Consider the following 26153-nt stretch of genomic DNA (forward strand, 5'->3'; position numbering starts at 1 on the left):
TTCTTTTTTTTTTTAAACCACTTTATTTCTGTGTGTGTTTCTATAAACATTTTAACTACTGGACATTTCATAAACCGTAAAAACAAACCTTCCTACCTCCAAAATGAAATCAATCCAGCTTGTCGGTCAGGCAACAGTTACCTGCCAGAGCAGGTAGGTGGTAACCCTAGATAACCTCCTGCTGGGCACAGGCCAGTGAGGAGCTTACTGTATCAGATCCTGAGCATCTGAGTGATGGATAAGAGACAAGGTAAAAGACCTGGTTGTTCATTTCCCTCCAGGGACACAAGGGGAGAGAAAATGGGGGTGAATAAAGAATTTCCCTTAAGAGAAAGTCAGAATCCTGTGGAGAGGTCGCAACATCCACTTGCAGGATCAGATGCAGTGACCTCCGCAGGCTTTGGAGCGGCGTCATGGGCTGCCTAAGTGCTAGGGACTGGAACTGATCAAAATGCTCATCCCATTACAAATGGTGCAAATGTTCCTTAATGCCTGATTTGCCAGGTGCAGGTGTGAGCAACGGGCACTGCTTAAAACCAGCTTGCTCCCTTCAGATGGTACAAGTCTGTGAGTGCTGATTCCTCGGGGTGAGCAAGCCCAGCTGTAAGGCACGATGGGGAGGAGAGATGGGGGGTTGGGAGGGCAACAAGGGAGGCCCAATCCAGCCAGGTGACCCAGCACTCACCACCAAATACTTTGTTTTCCCAGAGGAAAGCACCGTGTTGCACAAGTGACATGGAGCAATGGATGGTCTTCTCAGTTCCCCAGGTTCATGTCTGCACCGTGGATGAGCCAAACAAGGCGGAAACAGATGGCCAGGAATCCGGTGCCCAGGAGATCTCCCAGGGCCGTGAGGTAGGGGATGGAGAAATTGTCCGGATCCAGTGCTTTCCTCCACATCAGGCGCACAACTAGGTCAGCCACGTAGAGGAGGATTCCCACCTGAGGAGAGGCAAGAGAGGTCCTGCTGTTAGGCAGCAAAAACCTTATGCACAGCCTTCCTCAGCTCACAGCCAAAATGATGTGGCCACTGCCCAGGTACCAGGCCTAACAGGGACAGCTAAGAGGTAACACCTTCCCCAGAGAACCACTGTTCCTCTGCAGGATGGAGCCATGCTAGGATGGGCAGATTGTTTGGAACTAGCTCATGCTCTTGGGCACTGCATTGCCTAGCATTACCCATATTACTAGCCACATAAGTGTGGGGACCATACTTGAACTGCTCACCAGCATCTCATGGCCCAAAATGGGAGCCTGACCACACCAAAAGCACAGTTCCATAGGAACAGTCCCTACTTCCCATGCCAAGAATGGGAAGGCTCTCACTCACTCCACCAGGAATATGCAGGCAGCCTTAAGCAGTAACTTTATAGACAGATTTTTTTCTTTTCATCTTTCTTTTTTCCTTTAGAAATTCAGATTGCATCTACTTTGTTTTTCCTAAAAGTCTCAGTGGACAACTGGAGTTTGAGGCAGTTTTTACATCAAAGTTATCCCAAGCAGCACTGACATGTTGAAAAAAAAAAATTCTTTTTCTTTTAATCTCAACAATTTATAAATCTTTGTTGTGATTTCTTTTAATTCCTGTTTCATTCCTAATTCCGATAAACAGATGGAGGAAAAAATACTTCATCTAAAGATTAAAGACTGTCTAGTTAATTGAAATAAGGAGGAAGAGAGACTCTGTATCCCATATCTGCAGCCCCCCCATGGGAGACCGCAGCACAACAGGAACCAAACCCAGAGGCAGCATTTCTAAAGGTGAAACCTGCCAGCTGGGTGGGAGGAAGAGGGAGGAGGAGAATTGGAGGGAGAAAATTAAATAACAGAACCACAGAAGCGAAGGCTGAATGGAAACTCAAGAGTTTTATATAGACCATTCTTCTTTCTCAATGCAGGATCAAATATGCCCACATCTTTCTGATGACCATTTGTTCAGCCTATGCTAAACAACCCTCAAAGATGGAGATACCACACACTGAGCAATCAGTCCCATGGCTTTTTTTTTTCTTTTCTGTCCCTGTTTTTCCCAAGGTCTAACATAAATCTGCCTTTTTCTATTTGAAACCCATGATTTCATGTTTCATCCCTAGCGACTGCAGAGAAAATGTTATTCTATCCCTCCCCTCAGCAACTTGGTAGTTTAAAGGCTGTTAGCCAGGTTTTTCTCAAGCCTCTCTTCTTTGCACTAGCTAACCCCTACCCATTCAATCTCTCCACTGAGGTCATGTTTTCTAGGCCTCTGATCTCTCTCTTTGGGCTTCCTTGAGTTGACCCAAACTTCCCCCTTTCTTTTTTTTTTTTTCTGTCTTTCTTTATAAAGTATAATGGAGGGGAAAAAAGAAGCAGGCTGAGCATATTCTCCTCCACTGGCCTCCATGGGAATCTTTCAGGGTCAGCAGCGTTGCTGGGACTCTGCTCTTTACACTGGCATTTATTCTGTGTATTTTCATGCTTGGCTCTGGGTGACGAGTTACCTCGATGCATAAGAGAAGAATAAATATTTTCCTTTACAACTGTGACTGTGCTGCTGGGCTCTGGGTTGTGCAAAGGTCGAGAAAAACTTATTGTTTACACATGCAAGGAATTCACCCACAGACACGAGGCTGCTTGTAAGGCAAAGCAAGAAGTCAGCTATCTCACCCTGCAAATTAATGAATCACTGATTTAAAAGGGCAAGTGAAGTCAGAGCCTCTGTGAGTTCAAGCAACAGCCACATGTATTTCTGAGTGAGATGACAAAGTTTACAGGGAAGGCAAACAGCAAAAGGGAACAGGCAGAACAAACTGGATGAACTATCCATTACCTACCCAGAACTTTTACTTTTGAAGATGAACTTCTCAGGCCTTTGCTTTTCACACATATTGCCCTGCCCAGAGGGATCCATAGATCTTCACCATGATCTGTGAAACTGGTTTCCAAGAGGAGTGGGGAAACCTGCTGGCTGGGGTTCACAGCCACTCACATGCCCATTGCTGGGGTGACCAGTGGCAGTGTAGAAATACTCAGAACTTAGACATTCAAGATGTGAACATGGTACAACAAGGTACTACCTACAGCAAGAAGTACCTCCTTGCCAAGTGTGTCTCTGTATGCTCAGAGTGGATGATGGTAAATTATTCCTCATCTCATGTCTGATCCCTCACTCACCCTTCAGGGTGGTCATGCTCATGTGGGACCAGACCCTGGCAATTTGTATGAAACATTACTGGATCCCCAGAAGATATGTTATGTTTGGTAGGAAGCACACCTGAAATGATTGGCAATGTGGTCTGTTGTTGAAAGTTTGACCATGACTCCTGTTTAGCCTGGAGACTGCTTTGTTTTCATGGTACCTGAGAGGTTCCTTTTAAAGGGTAAGAATTTAGGATTTACCTGCAGCAAAGCAGCAGTCAGATAGAACATCACAAAGGTGAAGGACAGAGATGTGTGGCCTCCCTGCAGCAGATGGATGGTGTAGAGGAACACGAGGTGCCCTGGGACAACCAGGAGGAACAGAACTCGAGCTGACTTGGAATTCACCTCTGCAGAGGACAGAGACAGAAGCTGTGATGACAGCAGTTGCAGATGGCTGGGGGAGAACAGGAGGCAGCTGCATATCTGAATGCTTAGTGTTGAGGCTGCCCCCTCCCACCAACCACACTGCTAACACCTTGTCTAGACCACGCAGCAATCAGGAGCAGCATTAGCCCAGCAGCTTTGTCTAGCAGTGAAACTATGTGCCAAAGAGGTGCTTTGTGCTGATCCACTCCTTCCAAACACTTCTCTCAGCTGCTCTGTGCCACCCACTGCTTCTGCTCTACCTTGCTGCAACCCACTTTCCCAGTTTTTGGGCTTTTTTTAGCAGTAATTCCCACCCTAGCAAGGTGAATTGAGAGGAACCTGTAATCTGAAAAGACATGAGACCCATGTCATAGATAATTAAAATCCAGTTTTGCTGCTGCTAAGGTTTATCCACTGCTGAAGACAGAACAATAGCTTCTTTTCAGCCAGGTAATGGTCTATTCACCCCTCTGTCCATGGCTGATAGCTCTGGGATGGCCATGGTTAAAATTATTTTCTATTATATCAAATCTGAGAATCTTTTTCAATTACTTTCTTTAGTGGTCCCTGAAGGCCAGGTTTTTTTGCATGCCAGTAAGCAAGTATACCACAGGCTTTTTTTCAAGCTGCCCACTGCAAAGATGTTTCCTCTCTGATCTGAATATCTTCCCTGTAAGGGACAAAGGGAGTTCTGCCTTTGAAACCCACCTAGTCCTTCGCCAACCAGGCTTGATAAAGGAGCTATCTGTGATGACAGGTCTCGAGACATGGACACCTAGGGTTCAAGGTCTACCTGATGAGAAGAATGTAGTGCATGGGTTGGGCCAATTCTGCCTCATCTTGTATGGCAAAACTCCAGGCATGCTCCAGAAGTGCAGGAATGTGGAAATACGGCTGGCCTGGATGGCGACCAGATTCCCTCCAACACCTATGAGGACAAAACACAGTGAACCTGTAAGCCACCTTCACAGCAGCAAAAACATCTACATCAGTCTAGAATCTAGCTCAAGGTGAGTTGATCTGCACTCACTTACAAAGCTCACTGAAAGAAGTAGTGAGAGAAAGAAGTTACGCATGTTATGGTGATGCCACACTATACACTTGGCAGGTACAGCTCTTAAAAATCAGGAAGGCTCCAGTGATCATCTCCTGCTGACTGCTTTATTGGAAACGTTTCCCCTCGCTTCTCAGCACAAGATGTAAATGCTGTGTGGCTTCTGAAGATGATGTAATTGCACCTGGTTTGGCAGAGTCTGTGAGCAACACCTGGGGAATGCAGCACAGGCAATGGCAGATCCTGCTCACAGCCACTTCTTGGATTCATGTACCCAGAGAGCCATTATCGGTTAAAAGACAGCAAACATCAGAGAGTGATTGTATGTTTTGTCTGAAGGCAGCTAACACACTGGTTAAATGAAAAGGAATCATATGAGAATGAATCAGAGCCCAAATATGTTAGACAATTAAAAGGCAATTAATTTCTTCCAGACTGATTAATTCTTGAAACCATGAAAAAGCAGCTAAGTTTTCCAGCAGCAAATAGAGGGATGATGATCTATGGAGCAAACCTTGACCATCCTGAATAAGGTAACAATGCCACTAAAAAATGAGCCAGATCCTACAGGCTTCTCAGGCTTTTCCTTCCTTGAAGAAGGCAATGTTCCATCATTAAGCGTGAGATTTGCCAGAGCAGAATCAAAGTGAAAATACTAAGACAAGCTCAACATAACAAGTCTCTGAATTGTGCACTGCCATGCTTTGCAGTGAAGTGCAAGAGCTATCTGTGCAAACCCACTGAGCACTGTGTTACTGCCACCAGCTCTGCCAAACAGGTCACCTGCCCCAACAGAGCAATGTCTGAGTCAACATTATTCAGCTAAATTGCTGCTGATCTACTTTCTCAATCAGGCTCCTGGGCTAACCATGCTGGGAAGAGTTTGTCAGCAAGCTGGCTGCCTCTATGCAGATCCAGTAAGGTGACAGCTGGCTGACACCCTGACTGCAAGAGGACACCATGCTAGGAGGCCAGGCCTACCCTAGGAATGTGGGTTTCCCCTGGAATGGGCCGGGTCTGCAAGAACACTACAACAGCAGAAAAACAACCCAGTGGATCCTCAGCAATGCTAGGATACCCAGCAGTTTGTACTGGCATGTCTCTGCAAAAAGCTACTGGGAGGCTTCAAACAAATATAAATATACAAACAAAATACGCTGATATATATATTTAAAATCCTTATATATAATCTCTATATATAATCTTTATATATATTTATATATACACACATTCATATTTATAATCTTAGTATATAACTTTATCAACAATCTGTATACTGGATGATTGCACAGCTCAAACTGCTGAATGGCAAGAGACAGAGAAAATGGATTTATTGTGACATCCTGGGTAGGTTTGATGTTATGAAAGTAAAGGTGTCAACATAGTTCTAAGAGACAACTACTGGATGCTGTTAACCTTTCCCACAGCTCTGCCTGTTTTTTTCAGCCCTGCCTGCTGTTTTGCTCCTAAGACACTAACAAGATGTGAGTCAGTAGGGATATAATGGGACCAGTAGCTTCACTTCCACTCCTGATAGGAGCAGGGATTTGAAGACGGACCTCTATGTATGGGCAACATTGGATATCATAACCCTTGGAGTGGATGGGGAGGCATAAAAAAAAGTGTGTATGTTAACCCACTCTTTTCAACCTACCGTTAATCACAGGTGTGAAAACTGCCATGCCTTCAAACTTTGGGTCAGTTACAGTTTTGTCCAAGATGAGTCCACCAATGCTGTAAAAAAAAAAAAAAAAAAAAAAAAGACAAGGAATGAGGGTGGATCAATCTCTCTTCCTGAGGCAATTCCTATGCTGTGGAAATAGTGCACTGAGGTGAATTACTGCTTCTTTCCCATTACCAGGGCTGGACTATTCCCCGTTTACTCCTTTTACAGCTTAGTTTTCACCAATAGACAGGAGCCATACAGTTTCTGTTAAGGGCATCACGAGATGAGGAAGAACTTTTTGCCCACCCTAGGAGCAAAACTGATAGTAGCCAGGGAAGCCTAATCATTCTCCTCAAGAGTTCTGCTACACTTCCATATTGGTCTTAGCAGCTTTTAAAAATTCTGTCCCAGATCTCAGCTGGGTCTGAAAGATGTAGCAAAGGTGGAATAAACTACCTGGCTCTGCACTCACTAGTCTTCTGTCTTTACAGCTGGATAAAAACGAGTGTGAAATCTGACTATCTGTGATTATCATCATCATCTCTTTCTGGTTTCCTTGCACCCACGTGGTGTACAGATATGTGAGTGAGACTTAAATGATGACTTGCATTTTCCAGTCACTGGGGTCTCCTTATCTGCTAACTCACAGCCTGTTGGAGTGATATCAATGGCTGAGAGTCACTGAAAAAACTACCCTTCTGCTGTCCCTTCCAGTCTTAATTTTGATGGCTTTCTAAATGAGCATGTGGTCTCCCTGCAGCACATATATGAACGTGGGCTTGGGAGCAGTTCCTCAGTTTACCTGCTGATGCTCATGGCAACAATGACTGGCTGCCATCCAGACTTCAGGACTTCAGCAAGGGAAGGACTTTGCTTGGCAATAGCAACCCACAGAGGGATCATGAGAATGAAGACAGCACAGATGAGAGGAGAAAGATATTTCATATCTGATGAAGAAAAGAAATTTTGAGTGAAATGCCCCTGTTTTCACAGGTTGCCAAAATCATATTGCACTAAGTATGGGACAAAGGCAGTGGGGCTCTCACTCCAACTGAATTAGGTTATCAGAAAAAAAATAACATGAACTAAGATATTCCCCACACAATTACCTCACTCCACCACAGAAATCTACAATTAACCCCTGAAACTCACTGCTAGAGGATATTTGAAAATCAACAGGATTCAAAGTAAGTTGTATTTGAAGATGAGCAAGTCTCCAGTTCCATCTCCAACTAAGCAACATAAAAAGTTACAAAAATTCTGGCTTCAGGGTACAAATTAAACAGCAGAGCAAGGGGGAAACTCCTGTGTGCAAGCTCTATCACACTTAAGACAGATACCTCAGGCCTTCACCTAAAACAAGAAGTAATAGGTACTTTTGATGGCAAGTTAGCAGAATAGCTGAGCAGCTGGTCTGCTCTATAGGAACAAATGTTCTCTTGCACGTATAAGCCAGTTACAATCCAGGGTTTCCTTTGTGCAAGCATACATCTGCTTCCATTAGGTGCTTTTTTCATTCAGTAGGGAGGGGTATAACCTTGAAGTGACCTATGGAAGTAAAGGAATTAAAAAATAAGATGTGCAGCACTAAAAGAAAATAAACATGACGCAGAAGCACTAGAAACACCTTCAAGCAATGGGGATGATGCCAACCCTTTTGATATAAAAATGCTTCTTCAACAAAGCTCTCCATCTGGTCTCTGTGCTGGGGCCAAGGCTAGGGGGTACTAACACAGATTTTGCAGGTAATCTGCACAATGAAGCAGGCTCAAAAGAGTGCATTTTTCAAAATGACATTGCCAGGGATTGGGGCTACCTGGACGAGATGGCCCTGATGTGACAATATCTTCCGTGAACCAAGAGCTCTTACAGAGAGGTGTACAATGTACATGTGGCTGAAATGCAACCATTTCTGGGGTGTGAACAGCTGCTGGTTTGCCACTGCAGTTTACCACCTGGAGTCATTTAGGACAGGTGGGGTGTATGGCAGACTTAGCTGCTGTACTGGATCTCCTACCTCCAGTCCTTGTTGTTTCAGGCAATTAATTCCTTCTTAAATAATGCAGACAAGGAGCACTGGAGTCCATCAGACTTTATCAAAGCCCACGGAAAGAATTCTGGTAGGAAGTTTCCACATTCTAGTCCTGCCACATTCTCTCACATACAGCCCATAGGCAACCTGCAACCCTTTGGCACAGTTTGTATCTACGTTATATGCAGGACTGGGAAGGACCAGAGTTGATTTTTGAAAAATTGAAAATCTTCATTGGAAAAAGGATATTCTGCAGAAGGATACGGTGCTGCATCAGATGGCACACAGTACTCTCAAACTTTACAGACTCACTGGAATTTTTAAGGATACCTTTTCATGGGATGCAGAAGTTGTCACAGAAGACCTGTCCCTTACTACACACTGGGGAGGAAAATAGATTTATTAAACCACATCAACAGTGCCTTCACCCTACCTGCCTCACTTCATGCTCCCAATAACTAAGTGTCCATGTGCTGAGTATTTTCCACCTCAAAAGGCCATTTACACTACTGTGAAAACATCACAAATGCTCTCTGGTCACAGTCACAGAGGTTATCGTGTTGTTCTGCCATGTGCTCCCTGGGAGATATTATCAGAGGCATAGTGACTGAGAGACAAATGAGCTTTACAGAGGCAGGCACGATGGCATCATGGAAAAAGCTTATTAAATACATGCACCTCTGAAGCTCAAGGAGGACTGGACAGAAGCAATCTGTGTGCCTCTTCTAGCAATGCTCCTCTAGCTCACTTGCTGGCATGTGAGACAAGTTATGCAAACTGAGAACAGCTGCCTTGCAGCTCCTCCTCACAGTCTGAAGCAACAGTTTGGGTTTAGAATGGTACTGAGTTTATTGGATCCTTTTATTTTCCTGTTTCTGTTCTGGGTTAGGCTCAAGGTAAAAAGCCTAGCACTTTACAAGCAACAGTCAGGGATATATCCCCAAGCTGCAACATGCTTTGAGCTTCTCAGTGTCGAGAGGTGCCCAGGTTTTTGCCAACCAGCAGCACAACAAACCCCATAGCCACAACTCCTACTCAGAGTCCTGTGAGCATAAAACAGTGCAGCCCTTCTGCCCTCCTTCCAATTCTGTAATAACTTGTTCATCCACAACTCTTCATACCAGAAGATACAATAACATTTAACAAATGCCAACCCCCTGAAATAGCTATGTGAGGAAGGACCTGCTATTACCCATGCAGAGAAAGCATTTATGCTTGGCTAGTGACAGATGCAGGAACAGAGTCAGTGTCACATATGGCAACCTTCTGTCCCAAAGCTATGCAATACATGTTAGTTATTTCTTTCACAAATTCCAGTTGTGTGTCTCAGGCTCTGTCTAGCAGTTTGCTACTAAAAGAGAGGCTGGAAAAAGCCTCTTTGGTAATTTTTGGACCCCGATGGCATGACAGCCTCCATTCTGAGACATCCCAGACACAGGTAAGCACCCTACAATAATTTCAGAAGGGTTCAGCTCTCCCTTGCTGAGTTGTAGATCCCTGCTGGACACTGTACCACTGTACCTATGTATTTGAAGAGTGTACTGCTGATTCCTGCCAGCAGGGAAAGGGTTATCAAGTCTCCAAGGCTTGCTGCTATGGGTGTGGCGACATTGTCTGGATTGATCCCAACTTTCCTTGCTCCGATGATCACACCAATCATCACCAGACCTGGAGAAGACACAGAGCAGGCATCAGGGAACGTGTTGTGCTGTGTCTCACTCCAGAACTGCTGTTCGCAGGGGGACATGAGGTCTGGGAGAGCAAGCAGCAGATTGGTCATAGCAGTACCACACAGCAAGGGATTGGACATCCCCAGGAATTTGTCCTCTTGCTTTCACCATCCTGAAGGGCATGACTCTGCCCTTATGAACTGCAGCACAGACCCAGAGGCACACAGGCAAATTCCAGGGATCAAAGGAGATACCAGCAGGCAGCCCAAATGAAGAAGCTCCCCTCCTGAGCAGCCTAATCTTTCCTGCCTTGAAGCAGGACCAGGCAGAAGCACACTCAGAGATAAGCACACAGCAGGCATGCGGCAGCCTCCTGGTGCCATCCCCTGCTCTGAATTCCACAACACAGATATTTTCCATATTAGACCAAAGCTTCTCTCAGTTCAAACCACCAAGAAGCAAAAAGCTTCCTTATGGTAGCCTGAATTAGCCTTTGAGCCTGGCCATCAGATTGACCCCTTGCATCTCAGTCTTTGGGGCTGGTGTATTCAAAGTCGTTTCAGGGCAGACAGGATGTGCCAAAGGAAGCCTGAAAAATGGTGGGGTTCCCTCCAGCTCACAACCTCTCTGCTTGCACAGGCCCACCAAAAGCTGAGCTATCATCTCTCTCCTAAGATATGCCACGTGTGCACCTTCCCTGATACAGCATCCCTTAAACAGAACCATATCCTCACACAAGATGGCATTCTCCACCAAAGCCCTCCCAGACACCCACACTCCTCTCCCCACAGCACAGTTCATGTTGCTTCCCTCCCTGGTCATAAAAATAGCAGCTTCCCGTTGTGCACACCCACACACAGGCTGCCTGTGACCATGTCCAGGGAACAAACTGATGCTGGCTGAAAGCCTGTGGGGTACAGCAGCAAAGCCTCTTGGTATCACACTGAGCAGGGAGACTGAAGGGAAGAGTTTAATGAAGGCTGGGCTGCTGTTTTTCTTTTTAACAACTACCTCGTCCCATGTTTTTCATCAAAGGCATCTACAATCACCCTTTGACTCCAGTTTCAGGATATGCACTTGCTCTAACTTGTCCCTTTCATTTAGCAAACTTGCTGGATCCAACTCCTCCAGCTCCCTCTATTCAGGGTGCCATGCTGCCCTCCCATGGCAGACCTGCAGACTGAGCAGCTGCAGGCAACAGAACAGCTCCTGCTTGTCCATCCCAGCACGTTTCCCTTCCAAGGGGAATAGCTGGAGGAGAGGACTGCCTGTTTCAGAGCTCACAGCAGGGCTGGCCACGATCCTCCATGCAGAACGAGGTGGCCAAAGTCCACTGTGAGTGTGGTCTGGAGTTTTCTGGTACCAGGCTCTCAGCACCTTGCTTTGTGCATGGCACTCGTTCATTCTTCCCTAGGAAAGGGACAGCAGAGATGGCTAACATGTCACTCAAGGCACGTGGTGAAAGTGTGTGCACGTGTGTCTACACCCGGGGCATTTTTTTGTGTGTCAGGTGAAGTGGGACATTTAGGTCACTGTTGCAGATGCTGAGAGCCCAGCAAACCTCAGATCCTGGGAAAAGTGAAGCAAAGGTAGGATGTAGGAGTGAGAGCAGCCCTGACTAATACCCCTTGCATCCCTCCTCCCTGAGCCAGACCAAAGGGATGCCACCTGGGCCTTCCTGGCTGGAGGGACAGTTTTTCCCACTTGAGTGCTGCATGTTTGGTCAGAGGAACCAAAAGGACTCACCAAGAGAAAGGGCAGCTATGAAGGCTGTGGTAACACTGCTGGCACACAGCACAGCAGCCTGGCTCAGCTCCACAGAGCCCTTGGAGATGGCTCCCAGGATCACAGCAGCAATGGCAGCCAGAAGTCCCACCACAGTGGCCTGGACCTGGGGGCCAAAAGAAGACATCTGGTGAGCAATCATCCACATCTGGTCCCAGGCAGTCCTGGCTCCATGCAGCTGCAGCACTGCCATACAGCTAGGAGGGCAAAGCCTTGCAGAGAAACTGATTGCTTATGTATTTAAGCAGCATCCCTGTAAGGCTCCACTAGATTTAAAAAAAAAAAAAAAAAAAAAAAAAAGAATTCTGACAAAATTTGGAGAAGAACTCAGGAGGCTTGCAAAGGGCAGATAACATTTCAGCAAAGGACACTGAGTCCATCAGCAAAGGAATAGCCCTGGTCAATACAAAAATGGGCTCCTCATCAACACAGCACTCCTAGCAAGCTGAAAGCTGTAGAAGGAGATAAGCAAAGGGACTCACGCATATGCTGCAAGCCCTGTGGCCTTGCCATGTGCAACCTCTAGGCTGGTTGCTGGATTTAAACAAGCAGAAAGAGCTACAAGGGGCCCATTTCTCCCATCTCTCCCCTGGTGGCCAAGGCTGATTCCCAAACACTGCCAGTAAACGACAGGCTTTATCTAGGGGCTGTTGTGAAACACACATTGTGGCACAGTTCCCCTGCAAAAGGAGATGTTTTTCATTATTCCAGTTTGTGCACAAAGGCATTGAATGTGCTTTGTGTTTTGCAGCTAAGCTACAAGCTCTGGGCTACACAGAACTTTACTGAACGTCAAGTCCCGGGCTTTGCTTGGCTTTGTTGAGAATACCTGCCCCAAGAGCTTTGGGTCCAGAACTGCTGGAAACAGGTGCTATTGGGCTTCAGCAAAGCAAGAGAAAAGGGTCTTTTTCCTCTCCCAGCTGGTGTGACTCACCTGGATAAGGGCTAAATTGCATGTGGCCATTTTCCATTGCTTCTGAGCATCATCCATCTGCCCGGTGTTAGCCTAGGAGCCAAGAGAGACACCCTGAAAACCTGTTCCCATGGCACAGGTGGGTGCTGAAGGCAGTTTCACCTGGTCCCTGTGAACCAGGGACACATCTCCATCATGCTCCAGTCCAGTGGACCAGGGGCATCAGAGGCTTGCATGAAGGTGTAGAGGCATTGCAAAACACCCAGATAAAGACAGAGCGGGCATATTCCCTATATTTCATACAGACCAAAAGTTGAACAAAGTAAACCATTTTTCCTCTTTCATTTCCAGTAAATTGCTCTGTTAAGGTCCAGTTTCTCCTGAGACATGCAATACAAACAGACACAAAGTAAACAAAATTGCTCAGCGAGACAGGAAAGAGAAAATCCAGGAGCAAAAGGTACTGCAGGTTCCATGAATCCTCAGTTTGTTCTCCCCAAGGCAGGACTGATGGGAAGCCCTGGCTCTCTTAAGATCAGTACCCACAGAAAAACAACCCAATACTGAAGCTGACAGCTGTGGAGCTCTGGCTTTGTCTCCTTCATGTGTCACAGGGCCCCAAATATCAGCAACTGGCTACCCAGGGATTAATTCACCTTCAAGGCACAGATGGAAATTCTCTGTTCCAGTTACAAAATGAGGGCAAACACATTATTTCAACACTTGCAAACCACCGGTTTCTACTTAGCAGAGAAGGGCATGTCTCATGCACACATGGTTATATAAAAGCAGAATCTCCTGATGTCTCCTGAGAATCCCCCACTTCTCCCAAAACACACGACCACAACCTTGTTAACACTCACAGCTGTAGAGAGCCTGGATGCCAGTGTCATCTCAAGATTCCCCTTCAGGCCAACCAAGGCAGGAACCAGGATGAAAACTTCTGTAATTGTCCGAAATACATCCCAGTGCTGGAAGAAAGAAAAAAGGCAACAGCCACATTTGGTGATGCTGACGCTTCCAAAGGGAGTGGGTTCCCCTCTTGCCCCCTGGCACACAGGTGTCTGCTGTCACACATGGGGACAGATGCTGCCTTTGGCTGGTCACATTTTAGGAGAGAAGGAAGGAATTTTTAGTTTGAGATGTTCTTTCTGGTGTCACAGCAAAGCATTATCCTAATATGAAAGGAACCTTCATCCTAACGGTAGCAGACGATTTTGGAAAGCCATAAATTAGATGTGCCTTCAACCTTATCCAAAAAGTGACATGAAAAATAATTAGTAAAATTTATAAAATTAATAATTAAATAAAATTTTAAAAATTAGTAACAAGCCAAATGGAATACACTACGGTCTCCTTTGTACTGACACAAGATACAAGAACACCTAATTGTTCTCCAGACACATAAGAACAAACAGAAAGATCTGGAAATGGTCTAACAGCAAAGTTATAGCTGTCTTTTTTTAACAAACTCCTAAGTAACTTCTAACTGGTGGTGGGAGGGAAGAAGATTTTTGTATCCATTTTCCACAGGCAGTTCCTAAATCCTTCTGTTACCAGTTGTGCTCCCAGCACAGGCATAAAAAAGATTTTTAATTATCCCATAAGCCTAGATTGCTGGGACAATATCTTTGTTATCATTGTGCCTCTGAAGCTGAACTGTACAAAGCTGTTGAATCAGCTGCAACACTAGAAATTATCTGAAACCTTAAGAAAATTTGTTAACACATCTTCTCCAATTTATCTACCATACAGTGCATCAGAACATAATATTCATCCAACACCTGTGCACTGGAGGATGCTGGCAAAGTCTCACTATAATCAGAGGCCCACATCAGGATGAAATCAGAGAGCAGAGGAACTCACAATAAAAGTAAAACCAACTTGCTCAACATCTAAGAGTAGAATACAAGAGAAAAAGAGCGGCTGCACAGAGTCAGAGTCAGTCCATCTAGGCTTATCCTTATCTCCACCAGTAGTCAAATTCAGATGTATAACACAAGAATCTGCAAATCTGACAACTAGATGGGATAATTCTCTTGTGTATTTTCCAGACTGTGACTCTCTGCTGCAGGGTACTGAGCTGGTGTGTGTGTGTGTGTGTGTGTGTGTGTGTGTTCCTGCACACTTATCTGTGTTCAAAGGATTTCTCTCTTTTAGATCTGCAACCTCCCACCTTGTCCCTCTCCACTCCCTCACAACCCATGAGCCATCCTATGGCAAAAATTTCCATCATTTAGCAATACATCACATGAAGGATCAACTTGTTCATCAGTTCTGACTTGGCACTGGTTGCTATCATGAAAAGGTCACAAATTCTGGCACGAGAGGACAAATGAACAACAGATCCTTACCCATCTTCACATCCCTTTGGATTCTATAAACCTGAAAATCTAGGAGGTTGGATGGATTTGCTAAATGTCAACACATCCAGCTGTCTGCCTCTTGTGACACACATACAGGGTGTAGTGGTTTTTTTTCTCTGGCTGTGCCATGGGAAGCTGTGGGAAGGAAGCCACTGGTGAGGCTGTCTGCTGGGAAGACCTCACAGCTACCTTCAGCATCAGGACAAATGAAGGTGGGGGTGCAAGAAACCCCTCAGAGGTGTACATAATAGACAAAACATTATTATCAATATAAAAAGGCACATTGACTGGCAGTGATAACATAGAAACAGGCAAGTTTAAAAAAATTAAAGGTAAGTTACTGTTGAATAAACAACAGCCAACACAACCTTTGGGAAATTTGAGTGTTACATCAACATAAGCTCCAGTCTTTGTATTCATTATTAATTCTGCAGATCTCAAGCCATGCTAACAAGTTTCAGGATGTGATATGTGATATTTTGGTACTCTGCCTTACATACAAATAAGGCTTTGAACAATAAATAGTCAAACAACTGTACTAAGAAAAGAACCTGGCTTAATTGCCTCCATTTGAGCCTCATTAGTGACTCACCAAGAGCCTGAGGACAGATTCATAATGATTTATAGGAAAGTAGCCAGGACTCCATTGTGTTAGAGACTGCAGAAATACAGAACAGGCAGATGATCCCTGTACTGCTGCTGTCAGCTGGAGGAGCAGGTGAATGTGTCAGGTTAGAGCTGGATCGCCTATGAAGCATCTCTGTCCTTTGAGATGAAAACAGGCCTATAAGGAACAGAAACATTCCCTGCAGCATTGCAAACCCACACAGGGACAATAAGCCAGAAAGAGACACTTTCCCATCTCATGACCCCATCATGGAGTTACAGCCTTAAAGCTCAGCTCTGGAGAAACGTGATTACTCCATGATCCACTGCAGCAAATCCCCATGCCAGCTGGAGCTGCTCATGGGGTCCTGGAGAGGAAGAGAGGTTTCTCCATCCCTGGAGATATTTAAAAAGAGACTGGATATGGCACTCAGTGCCATGGTCTGGTAACTGCAGCAGTGGGTCAAGGGTTGGACTTGATGATCTCTGAGGTCCCTTCCAACCCAGCCAATTCTATGATTCTGTGATTCTATGATTGTCCTCTTTTCAGCATCAGGCCTGCAAACAAGAGAGCCAGCTGGACTCCCAGCATAGAGCTACATTATTTAAAGATGTTTTTGTAGATTTTGTAATAAAACAAAAGCATCACCATTACACTCACATGTATGCTCTAGATACCATCCTTGAGCTTGCCTGTTTATCTCTCTGTCAAAGGCACACATAGAGTTTCCTAAGAAAGTTTTGCAGTGACTGCAAATAGGGCAGAGTAGTCCTCAGACAGATGACCCCTGAAAACTGGGCAAATCACAACTCTTGGACTAGAACAAACTATTTTTCAGCATTGTGAACCCTCTTGATTACCAATATGAGCAAACAAACTCAGTTTCAGGTTTTAGTTGGACAGTACAGTATGTTTCTAGCTTACATGCTTTCAGGAAGAAAAGCTGAAAATAAGCAGCTCAAAGACGAAAAGGCACAGAAGGATAACCCAGACTTTTAAAGGCCAAGACCTCTGGATGTTCCCAGCTACTGGATTTGTTTTTAAATACAGAGTTGTTCATATCATGGCCACTAACTTCCCTAGAATCTCTCCTGTGTCAGTTGTGACTAAAGGCACTAGCTCCCTCCTCTGGGAGCTACACCCACTGATCCATGGCTCCTATTTCAACTTTGTCAGAAACACCTTCACCCAAAAACGTGCTTCCTATTATTTTACTGCATTCATGACCCCATTTCTAAGAGTCTAGTGTACAATTATACAAAATAGGTTGCATTCTGGTCTTTAAAGGACACATGCAACCGAAGTACACATGGAATGTGTTTTCCATCAGTTTAGGTACAGTTACATTTTTGAACAAAGCCTAATTCTTAGCAAGTACGTTTGATTTCTTTCAGACAAGTATCTATTCACCTGCCACGGGTATGGAGTGGGTATGTAGTAGTTTTTATGCTTCTTTGAGACATCTGGCCAAAGAAAACTGCTAACTATTAACATAACATCTTGGGTACTTTGAGAACTTCTGTAATGCTGTAAGACAGGTCTGTGCCTAAGGAAGGTGGAGACAACAAACACTGCATAGCAACAGTGTTTGCCACTCCAGTTAACCCTTCTTTGATATTCCTCCTATTCCTTTCAAATCAACTTCTCTGCTGTCTTTATTTCTTGCAATGCAAGAAAAAACAGCAAGGTATTGTCTTTCCAAACGCTCAAGTATCCATATTTAGCTCCTGCTGTGGTACTAATGCCAGAGAATCCAATGTACTCCAGTGAGCTCAGAGTGCAGGATATATCCTTGGGAAACTCTGCCAGCCTTTTGATTTGCAAATCCACTGGTATGAGATGCCCAAACTAAAAAAAATTTCGCATTTCTATTTCCGTCACTGGTACAAAGGAAAGACAGATGGGATAGATTCTGGTTGTGGGCACAGCGGTGTAAATCCAACAGAACTCCTTGAAAGTCAATGGAAGTTTTTCCAAATTTACACCTGTTTCAGAATCTGGCCAAGAAGCACCCAGTTTGTAGGCAATGCTCATCTTTTTTGACTGGTCTGCCTCTCATCACAGTACTTAAATGTATTCCAGACCAAAGATTACATTAGGTTATTTGCAAAGAACTGAGAGCATAACTTTGACTCTAAGTGAGACAGGTAATTAATAACAACCCTGACCTAGATCTCCTTATCAGCAATTTTAAAGTAAAAAAATTATATCATGCAATAGGGCAACACACCACAGTCTGATCCCAGTTTAGTTGGATACAGCAAAGGGAGCAGCCAGGCTGACACACCAAGGGCAGCATCAGGCAGCCTGTCTGAAAGCCACTATCCCACTTTACAAGGAGCCCCAGATCTAAGGAAGATGGATTGTGTCTCTCTAGCATAGGAAAAGCCTACAGCCATCCTGCTGACTGGCTGCTAGGACCACACACTTAAAAAACAGAACTGCACAAAGGCCACTGAAGTAGCCCACCCTGTTTATTACCAAGTTGCCCAACCACATATACCTACTTGAACAACATCCATCAAGAGGCCAGCAGCTACCATGCCCAAGCCAGCCAGAAGGAATGGCACAAAAATCTGGGAGGCAATGGAGAGTGAAGTCTCTGGAAGAAATCCACTGGCTGACCTGGTCAATTTGCAGGTGAAACCTCTCAGCTTCTTGCCATGGAAGCACAGTTCTAATTGTAACTGGGTGACCACCATGGTGAAACACCATTACCCCATGCTCAGCAGGGCAAATGGAGAGAGATCAGGACACTCCACAGATCCTCCTGGTAAATCTCTCCAAAGTCAAAAGAAATTTCTTTCTTGAAAGTACAGCAAAGATGCCAAATTGCTTCAGCTTCTTCCCCTAGGAATGTGTCCAGAGGGTTGTAGCAAGGATATCCTCTAAAAGGAATTCAGCTGTGTTGAGCCCAGATGCCAGCAAACTTGATGGACACTACTTCTCCGAGTTATATCCAAGGGGGAATTTAAAAAAAGAGAAAAAAAGATTGCAGAGGTGCCTGTGGACAAATAGAAATGAGCCCACACCCCATTCAGCTCCCACCACTTCGGTAAAAACCAGTAAGACCTGCTCAGGCTACAGCACTGAAAGAGTGACAGGTCACGCAAGAATCCCTCAGCGTGCTCAAAGGCAGTAGTGTCCTTTCTCCTCAAGTTACACTCCTTGTCAGACCGCAGCTCGCTTTTGATACGATGGTTTAATATGTAAGCTGGCTGTGAACCAGCCCCAGCTCCCTTACTCCCACCATATGCACCATTGAACTTTTCTCACTGTCCCAAGGCTGAGGAGGTGGGTAGTTAACAACCAGGTTCTGCGTTGCTCGCCTTCAAGGTAAAGAAAGGTCAAGAAAAACACGAGCCCACATTTCTCATGGCTGACGGTATTCTGCAGGTCTCATCTCCAGGAAAGTGACACAGCTAAGCTGGCTGGAGAGAGAAGATCTGCCCTTCTAGACCCCAGCCTCTCTTGTCCCCTCCATGGTCTCCACGGGATGTAGTGATCGGGCTGTGCCAGCTATACCTCTGAATGACTGGCTTTCAGGGGAAAAAAAAAAAAAAAAAAAACCAACAGAGAACCAGCCAATAAGCTTCAAAAGCGAACAGCCTTATCTGCTGTCATCACTTCAACTTTCTGCTAGTTTGCAAAGGCCAAGATAAGAGTCATAGCCAGAGCTTATTTAAGGTAGCTCCGTAATCTCACTACACCGCAGGCAAAGCAGAGAAAGGGTGAACGTTTCCGTGGCACGCAGCGAGCTGGGCTGCCCTCCTGGCCTTGAGAGAAACACTCTGCTTCTGCACACTCTTGAGAAGATGCTGCCTTTGAGACAGGGGGTCTCACCCTAGAGCCTCCACGGTCAAACAGCTGACAGAAGCTCAAGGACTCGAGCTGCATTATAGCCACATACAGCCAAAGAGCTTGTAACCTGCTGAGTGAAGACTGAAGTGCATTCTTCAGCTGAAAGTCACGCCTGCGGGAAATGGCAGTAAGCTCCTATCCTTTCCCTATCCTTGTGACAGGGTCCCCAGCTTAGAGATAAACACAGACCTGGGGAAGTTCTCAGCCATTTACATGTTGCATTTCTTTTGGTCTGAATTCACACAGAGGAAAAAGCATACTGGGCTGAGATGGCACAGCAGATCTCTCTGCAAGCATGGCAGAGCAGAAAACAAACCCCAGGTACATGGGAAGCTCTGTCCTTTGCTGCTTTCTAGGTTGATATTCTGATACAGCTCCAGAAACCTCCTCTACTCCTAGCTGCCTTGGTGTGTGTACATGTCTCATCCCTCTAACAATGGTCCAGTCAGCTGAAAACTAGCAAGGGAGTACATTTTAGCTAATCTAACTGGAAAAAAAAGCCCACAATAGCTGGAAGAAGGTTAATAAAAATCCTGTAATAACAACACATGACCCAACCTCTTTATCCTAGGGAAGAAGCATAAAGGTGCAACGCTGGTTAGAAACTCAGAGGCTTCAAGAAAATAAAGGACAGTCTCTGGACAATTACCACAGGTTTTCAAATGCCTGATAATGTGCATACCAAGTCCCACATGTCATTGTATCTGCCAACTGGATTGCTGAGAGGCAGAAACTTTAATGTAAAAGAAATATTAATAAGCCTGAATGACTCAAATACCATTAAAAAACACAGCAGCAACACATCCTGTACTAAAACATCAGCCAGGCAGGGTTTACGAGTTTATCATGCTTCTCTTGCTGTTTCTAAGCAAGCACCATAAAAAGCCTTCAACTGATAAATCGGGTATGTAGAGAAGGTAATTGTTTCAGGTCACCTGTGAGTGTACACTGGGTCATTTTACTAAGCAATTAAGGAGCCTCTGATAAGGATCCACACCATATTTGTCAGCAAAGAGATGCATCATATTTTCCTGGCAAGGAGATTTACCATATTTGTCTGCCAAGAGATGCATCAGCTTTGAGAAGAAAGAGAACACTGCAAAACAGCAGGATAAAGATTATAGCTGGGGAAGTAATAAATTGGAAAGATGATAAATTGGGAAAAAAAAAACCCAAAGAAACACCTCATGGCTGCAACACTCATCACGGCAAAACCTGGGGTGATACAGTGTTGCCCTCCCCTGTACAAAAACACATCGCATCCCTATGCTTGCATACTAGCCAACAGGTAGCAATGCCTTGGAGGAGCCAAAGCAGAAAGAGCTTCTTGGGTGGGCCCTGATCCAGTGCCTCCACCCACTGCCACAGTACTAAAAAAGAAGACAAGTGCCAAGGAAAACAGTTTAAGACCTACCTTATCATCCCTGCAAAGAAGGGACGAGGATACCAGTGGGTGCTCTTACAACATGTCAGTGTAAGCAACAGACAGTACTATTTCTGATGCCATAGGCCCAGGAGAGGACAATGCTTTTCAGGGACCACACATTCCAGTTCTTAGAATATTATCACTTCTAACTCTGCTAGTTCTTTGTCAGATCAGGCTGTGTGTTTCTCCTGTTTCCTACCTTGCTCCTCTCTTCCCTGCTTTAGGGAAGGGCAGAGAAAAGAGCTATGTGAAAAGACTGGAGATGCAGAGTGCCTGTGGCCCAAAGTAACTTTTCTTGCCCATAGAAACAAGGGGCAGAGGCCAGGATTGGCCTAGAAAGGAAAGGCAGTTCTTAGCAGCAGTGAATCCATAATGAGCTGAAGCTGTCCATAATCACTCATGAAAAGTACTGTATGAATTGCTCAAGTCCTGCTTTGCCTATGAGCTGTTACACGAGTTGATTTCTCAGGCTTTGAGCATTAACATGAAAGCTCTTTGTGAGCTCTTCATTTGCATAAAACAGAACCCAGACTTCTGTGGTTTCAGGGCGATATGAGGTTTGCTTCACATTCTGTTTATATTAGTGGCCCAGCCCTTCCTAGAAAAAAAAAAATACTCTAGAGGAAGAATACCAAAAGAAAAGCACTCCTCCTCCATCATCCACCCATCTGCAAGCTATTTCAGGCTTTAATATCTCACATTAGGAGGTAACATGCACTTAATGGCAGAGATCCATAGGGACGGGCAGGTCTGAACAGTAAAAGTGAAAGTGGCTGCTCAAGACTCTCTGAATGACATCTATGAATCACAGAATGTTAGGGGTTGGAAGGGACCATTGAGAGATCATCGAGTCCAAACCCCCCACCAGAGCAGGACCACTACACCTAGTGTAGGTTACACAGGAGCTCCTTCATAAAACAAAAGAGTCTCCCAGATCTCTTTCAATACTTGTCCACACAGATGAAGACAAAAAGTAGCTTGCCACTGGGTTCTGGATTTGCCTTGTTTTTTTTCTGATCTGACTAGACACATTCTGCTGGGTATTGAGTACATGCTAAGGTCAGTTAAGGATACCATGTCACTCTTAAGCTTTTATAACTCTCCTAGCTTAAGGAGATCAGCCCAGAGCTAATAGCTGAAGAACACAGCTCCAGATCTGTGAAAGCTGTCAATACAAGCACAGATGTTTCAGTGTCACTATATCAGGTAGGTCAGGGCAGTCTGACCCAACAGCCAGTTAGTCAAATAAAAGGGTTAAAAAAAAAAAAAAAAAAGGTACACAGCAGCAGTAAGTCACCTAAAGCACAAAGGTGTAGCAATTTACAATCTGGAAATTAGCTGAAGCTTTAAACTGTCTAAAATTAAGCACTCACCACTTCCTTAAAGTTCTGTATTGCTGCACCATAGGAGGAAATGTCACTGACTGTCACTGAACCAGAGATAGGACTGGAAGAAGACCCAAGAATATGAGCCACCAGCTACAAGGCCTTATAAAAGGATGGGGTGTGTAGGCTGGGCTGGCTGTGTGAAGCATTAACAGTGCTGAGATGGCTGGTTCCTTATGCAGGGAAGCAGGGGATGCAGGACTTTCCAGAGCTAACACCCCAGACTGATAGAGCTGTATCTCCTGAAGGAAGGTGTTGTGGCTTCACAGCCCTTGGGGCTGCAACTCAGCTGCTCTCTTCCCAGGACAAAGGTGAGATATCTGCAAAGGACTACACCTTCCCACACAGATACCTCAGAGCCTTCAAGTGCTCTTTAGTACTATGTTATCTTTTATCTCCAGAGGAGAAAAAGGGCCAGAAAAATGCCCCACACTGTCCTCTGAGAGCTGCACAGAAGTACATAATAGCTGACTTTGAAGGACATGTTGGCCTGTGAAACTGTGGCAAATCCTCCTTTACTTTGCTATCACCAGAGTTAAATCCACCGCCTCTAAAGATAAAGCCCTCCATCTATCTCATTGCAGGTATATCAGATCAGTTCCTTTCCCTTACCTGAACGTAATCCAAAACCATGCCTGCCAAGACCATGCCAAGACCAGCTAGGAGGTATGGCAGAAGAACTTGCAGGCAAATTGCAATGGCTGACTCTTCCTGTGACTTTGCCATGTCCGCTTTCTTCTCAGCCAGCAGCTTCTGTGGTGCAGGCAAAGAGACATCCTCTGCCTCCTGGCTGCCAAGTCGTCTCTCTCTGTGTTTACCCTTGCTCTTTCCTTTGTGCCTGGATCGTTCTCCATTCCTAGTCCTGCCCTCTTTTTTCCTCTGCCGGACTTCCTCACCTGTCATGTTGGATTTCTTGAATCACAAAGTTTTTCTGAAACACAAAGCAATGAGGTAAGAGGCATCAGATGGGCCAGTGACAGAAAACACTTTAGTATTTGATCAGCTCCACTAACCTGAAGGCAAACAACCACCTGCTCCCAAAACATGTTCTGTTGACCTGAATAATAGTATTCAGTTTACTTTCAGATTTACAATGTTATATCAATGTCCCTTTATGTAACTGACTCTCTCTTCCCAAGCCTATGTTCATGCTGCAGTGCTTATTGTACATCCTGGCTCCCATCCCGAGAATGCCTAGAAGGATGCAGGGAGTGTTGCACACAGCCTGAGTTCTGGACCCACCAGTTCTCATACTGGGAGTCAGGAAATCTGAGGAGCCCAGCAGAACCCTGCCCCCTATAGGCTCTGACCCCAAGCCATGAAATAGGATTAGTACACATCCTAACTTCCCGCAGTACAGCAAAGAGTGCAGTTCACCCCTAGCGCTGGGCAGCTAGCTGTCCACCACTCCTCAGGAACAGGGTAATTCTTTGGTTTTCTTTCTAATCTGGATGCTTTTTCTTCTTTTTGTGCCTTAGTTGAGAGACATGCACTATGTGACTTATCTGTCTACAGAGAAGCTGCCATGATCCCAGAGCACCTTGTAAAAAAACAAACCAAAACCATGCAAAATTGTTACCAGTCACCCTTTTCCTGCCAACACCTCTCATTTCTTGATATAAGAAATATACATAAGGCGTTGGTCCTGCCTGCCCCACTGCTGTCCAGGCAGCGCCCCAAATCTTTCCACATCACCTCCTACCAGCACTCATCCGAGTTAACCTCTGGCAGATGTTTTCTGATGCTCTCATTTTCAAGATGGGCCCCTAACTCTCTAAGCCTCTGCACTACCACAGGTAGGATCTGTCTTTTCTTGCTCAACATTTGGGACGCAGAGAAAACAGCTCGGAGGCCCCAGTCACGGCGCAGGGCGGGGGGGCTGTGGAGGAGGGGTGGACCAAACAAAGTCCCCCCTTGCGGGAGGAAACCCGGCCCCCGTTCCCCCCCCCAGCGCTTACCGGCTCCTTGCCCTGCCCGGGGCTCTGCCCGGTGCGGGGCTCTGCCCGCAGGGCCGGGGCGATGCACAGGCGGGAGGCGGCTGCCACATCTGGGGCGCGGCGGCGCGGCTGGGAGCCCTCCCCGCACGGCGGCCGCGGGTTCGAGTCCGGCCTCGGCCCCGCCGCGGCGGAGGCGGAGGCGACGGCGTGAGTGGCAGCTGCCGGGCCGGCCCCGGCGCCGTGCAGGGATGGCGACAGGGCTGGAGCCCAGCGTGGTGTCTGCGGGTCGGCAGCTCCAGCAAGCTGCTCTGCGGTGCTGTTATTGCTGTTACAACTATTATTGTTATAATTAATATTATTACACGCCCTCTTGTGCCCCAGCAGCCAGAGGACACAGCGCGGAGCGGGAGGGAGGGCGGGCTCCCAGCAATGCCAACTCCTTCAGGAAACAGCCCCTCTGGAAGGAAGCACTCGCGGTACGCAGTGTGCCAGGCGTACCGCCTGCCTTGCCCCCGAAACGTCCTCAAGCCTCTGGACCTCATGCCACATAAACATACGCCCCAGTCCCGTGGCAGATGTTATTGGAAAAGGTGACAACCTCCAGCACAGGCAGCACAATCAGGAGGCTGCAATTAGAGTTGAGAAAAGACGGTTTCATTATGGGATTTTGTTTGGGTATTTTTTCTTATTTTGCCATTTGGAAGACCAAAAGCCTGCCTTCGCTGCTCTTACACCGAAATTCCCACTGGTTTGTTTTCCTCCCCCCCACACATATTGAAACAACATGTTAGAAATTTGATTGCAGCATCCATCACATTTAAGCACATAAACCCCACTATGCAACTGTAAGTAACTCTACCCATGCAAGTCTCCTGAATCATGCAGCTCAGATTTCCAGAACAATGGAGGATATTAAATCATACCTCAGTACCAAAGCAATCTTATATCCTGCTGCAGTCTCTCAGATGTCATGCTATGCTAAAGGGCTCTTAGTGGTAAAATGGTGTCTCTGGGCCTGTGAGCTTTGACTCAAAGCAGGGCACACCAAAGGGAGCTTTTCTAAGTGACAGTCAGGAAACCCTGCAGCTGCTGTCAAGGGTTCATGTTAACTGCTGAACGTCACTGCTGTAATAGTGAGGCTTAAATTTCAGCTCACTTGGTGTAATTTTATGTCTTTGCTTTGCAACTGATGCTTCCCTGAGAATGGTCAGAAGATGGTGTCTTCCTGGGAGAAATAAGAGGGGAAGGGACACGGACTAAAAAATAGTAACCTTGCCAAGACGTATTTAGACCTGTTAAATGCATTCTGCTATCACTTTACCACTGAGCGTCAAAGAAAAATATCTACAGAGCAAGTGGAAAGTCTCTTAGGGAACTTGATTGACAAGGGCATTTTGCTAATGGTTCCAGCTCTGGAATGCCACCGTTCTACCAGGGATGTTCCACCTGGGTCCAGCCATTACCTACAAAAGGCACTCCCTGCACCTTGCCAGATCTCTCCCTGTGTGCAGGAGTCCCCGTGCACCAGACTGAAATCCCTGGTGTAGCACCAGTGAGTGGGTATTTGAGAAGGGACTTTCAGCAGTGGCACAAAGCTGCAGTTTCTCAGAATTGCAGCAGCAGTGTTCAGATAGATCCTGGCTTTGACGTAAGAGACTGGTGGCTGGACCTTGACTGCAAACAGAGCTCCTGTAACTTGTTAGATAGGATAGCTCAGCTGTTCACTGCAGCCTGGGAAGTGCTTGTTGGCACAATCCTAAGAGATTTCATCTCCCCACTGAGCTAGAATTCATGTGTGCCACTCTCTCACAGATGCACAGGTAATTCCAGCAGCTACAAAGGTGTTTGAGGTCTCCTTACTCCCATTCCTGTTTCTCTCCACAGTGCTTTCAAAGACTGTTTCATCCA

At 45.7% G+C, this 26153-nt stretch overlaps 1 protein-coding gene across 5 annotated transcripts; it reads right to left on the reverse strand.

The window, feature by feature from the left end:
• Positions 1–25246, reverse strand: SLC41A3 (solute carrier family 41 member 3). Of its 5 annotated transcripts, none has more exons than XM_071755998.1 (11): positions 25169–25246; positions 22921–23239; positions 13527–13634; positions 12685–12756; positions 11712–11856; positions 9817–9963; positions 7066–7210; positions 6252–6331; positions 4337–4471; positions 3376–3524; positions 1–942 (listed from the first exon to the last, which is right to left on the reverse strand). In XM_071755998.1, the coding sequence occupies exons 2-11, from the start codon at positions 23209–23211 to the stop codon at positions 757–759; spliced, it is 1458 nt and encodes a 485-aa protein (XP_071612099.1). In that variant the 5' UTR covers positions 23212–23239; positions 25169–25246; the 3' UTR covers positions 1–756. The 5 variants fall into 5 exon arrangements, with proteins under 5 accessions (XP_071612099.1, XP_071612098.1, XP_071612103.1 ...); XM_071755997.1 differs by lacking the exon at positions 25169–25246 and adding an exon at positions 24267–24446; XM_071756000.1 differs by lacking the exons at positions 1–942; positions 25169–25246 and adding exons at positions 971–2477; positions 24267–24451.
• Between the last annotated feature and the right edge of the window lie 907 nt (positions 25247–26153).

The sequence above is a fragment of the Heliangelus exortis genome, chromosome 12 (assembly GCF_036169615.1).
Source record: "Heliangelus exortis chromosome 12, bHelExo1.hap1, whole genome shotgun sequence".
NCBI lineage: Eukaryota > Metazoa > Chordata > Aves > Apodiformes > Trochilidae > Heliangelus > Heliangelus exortis.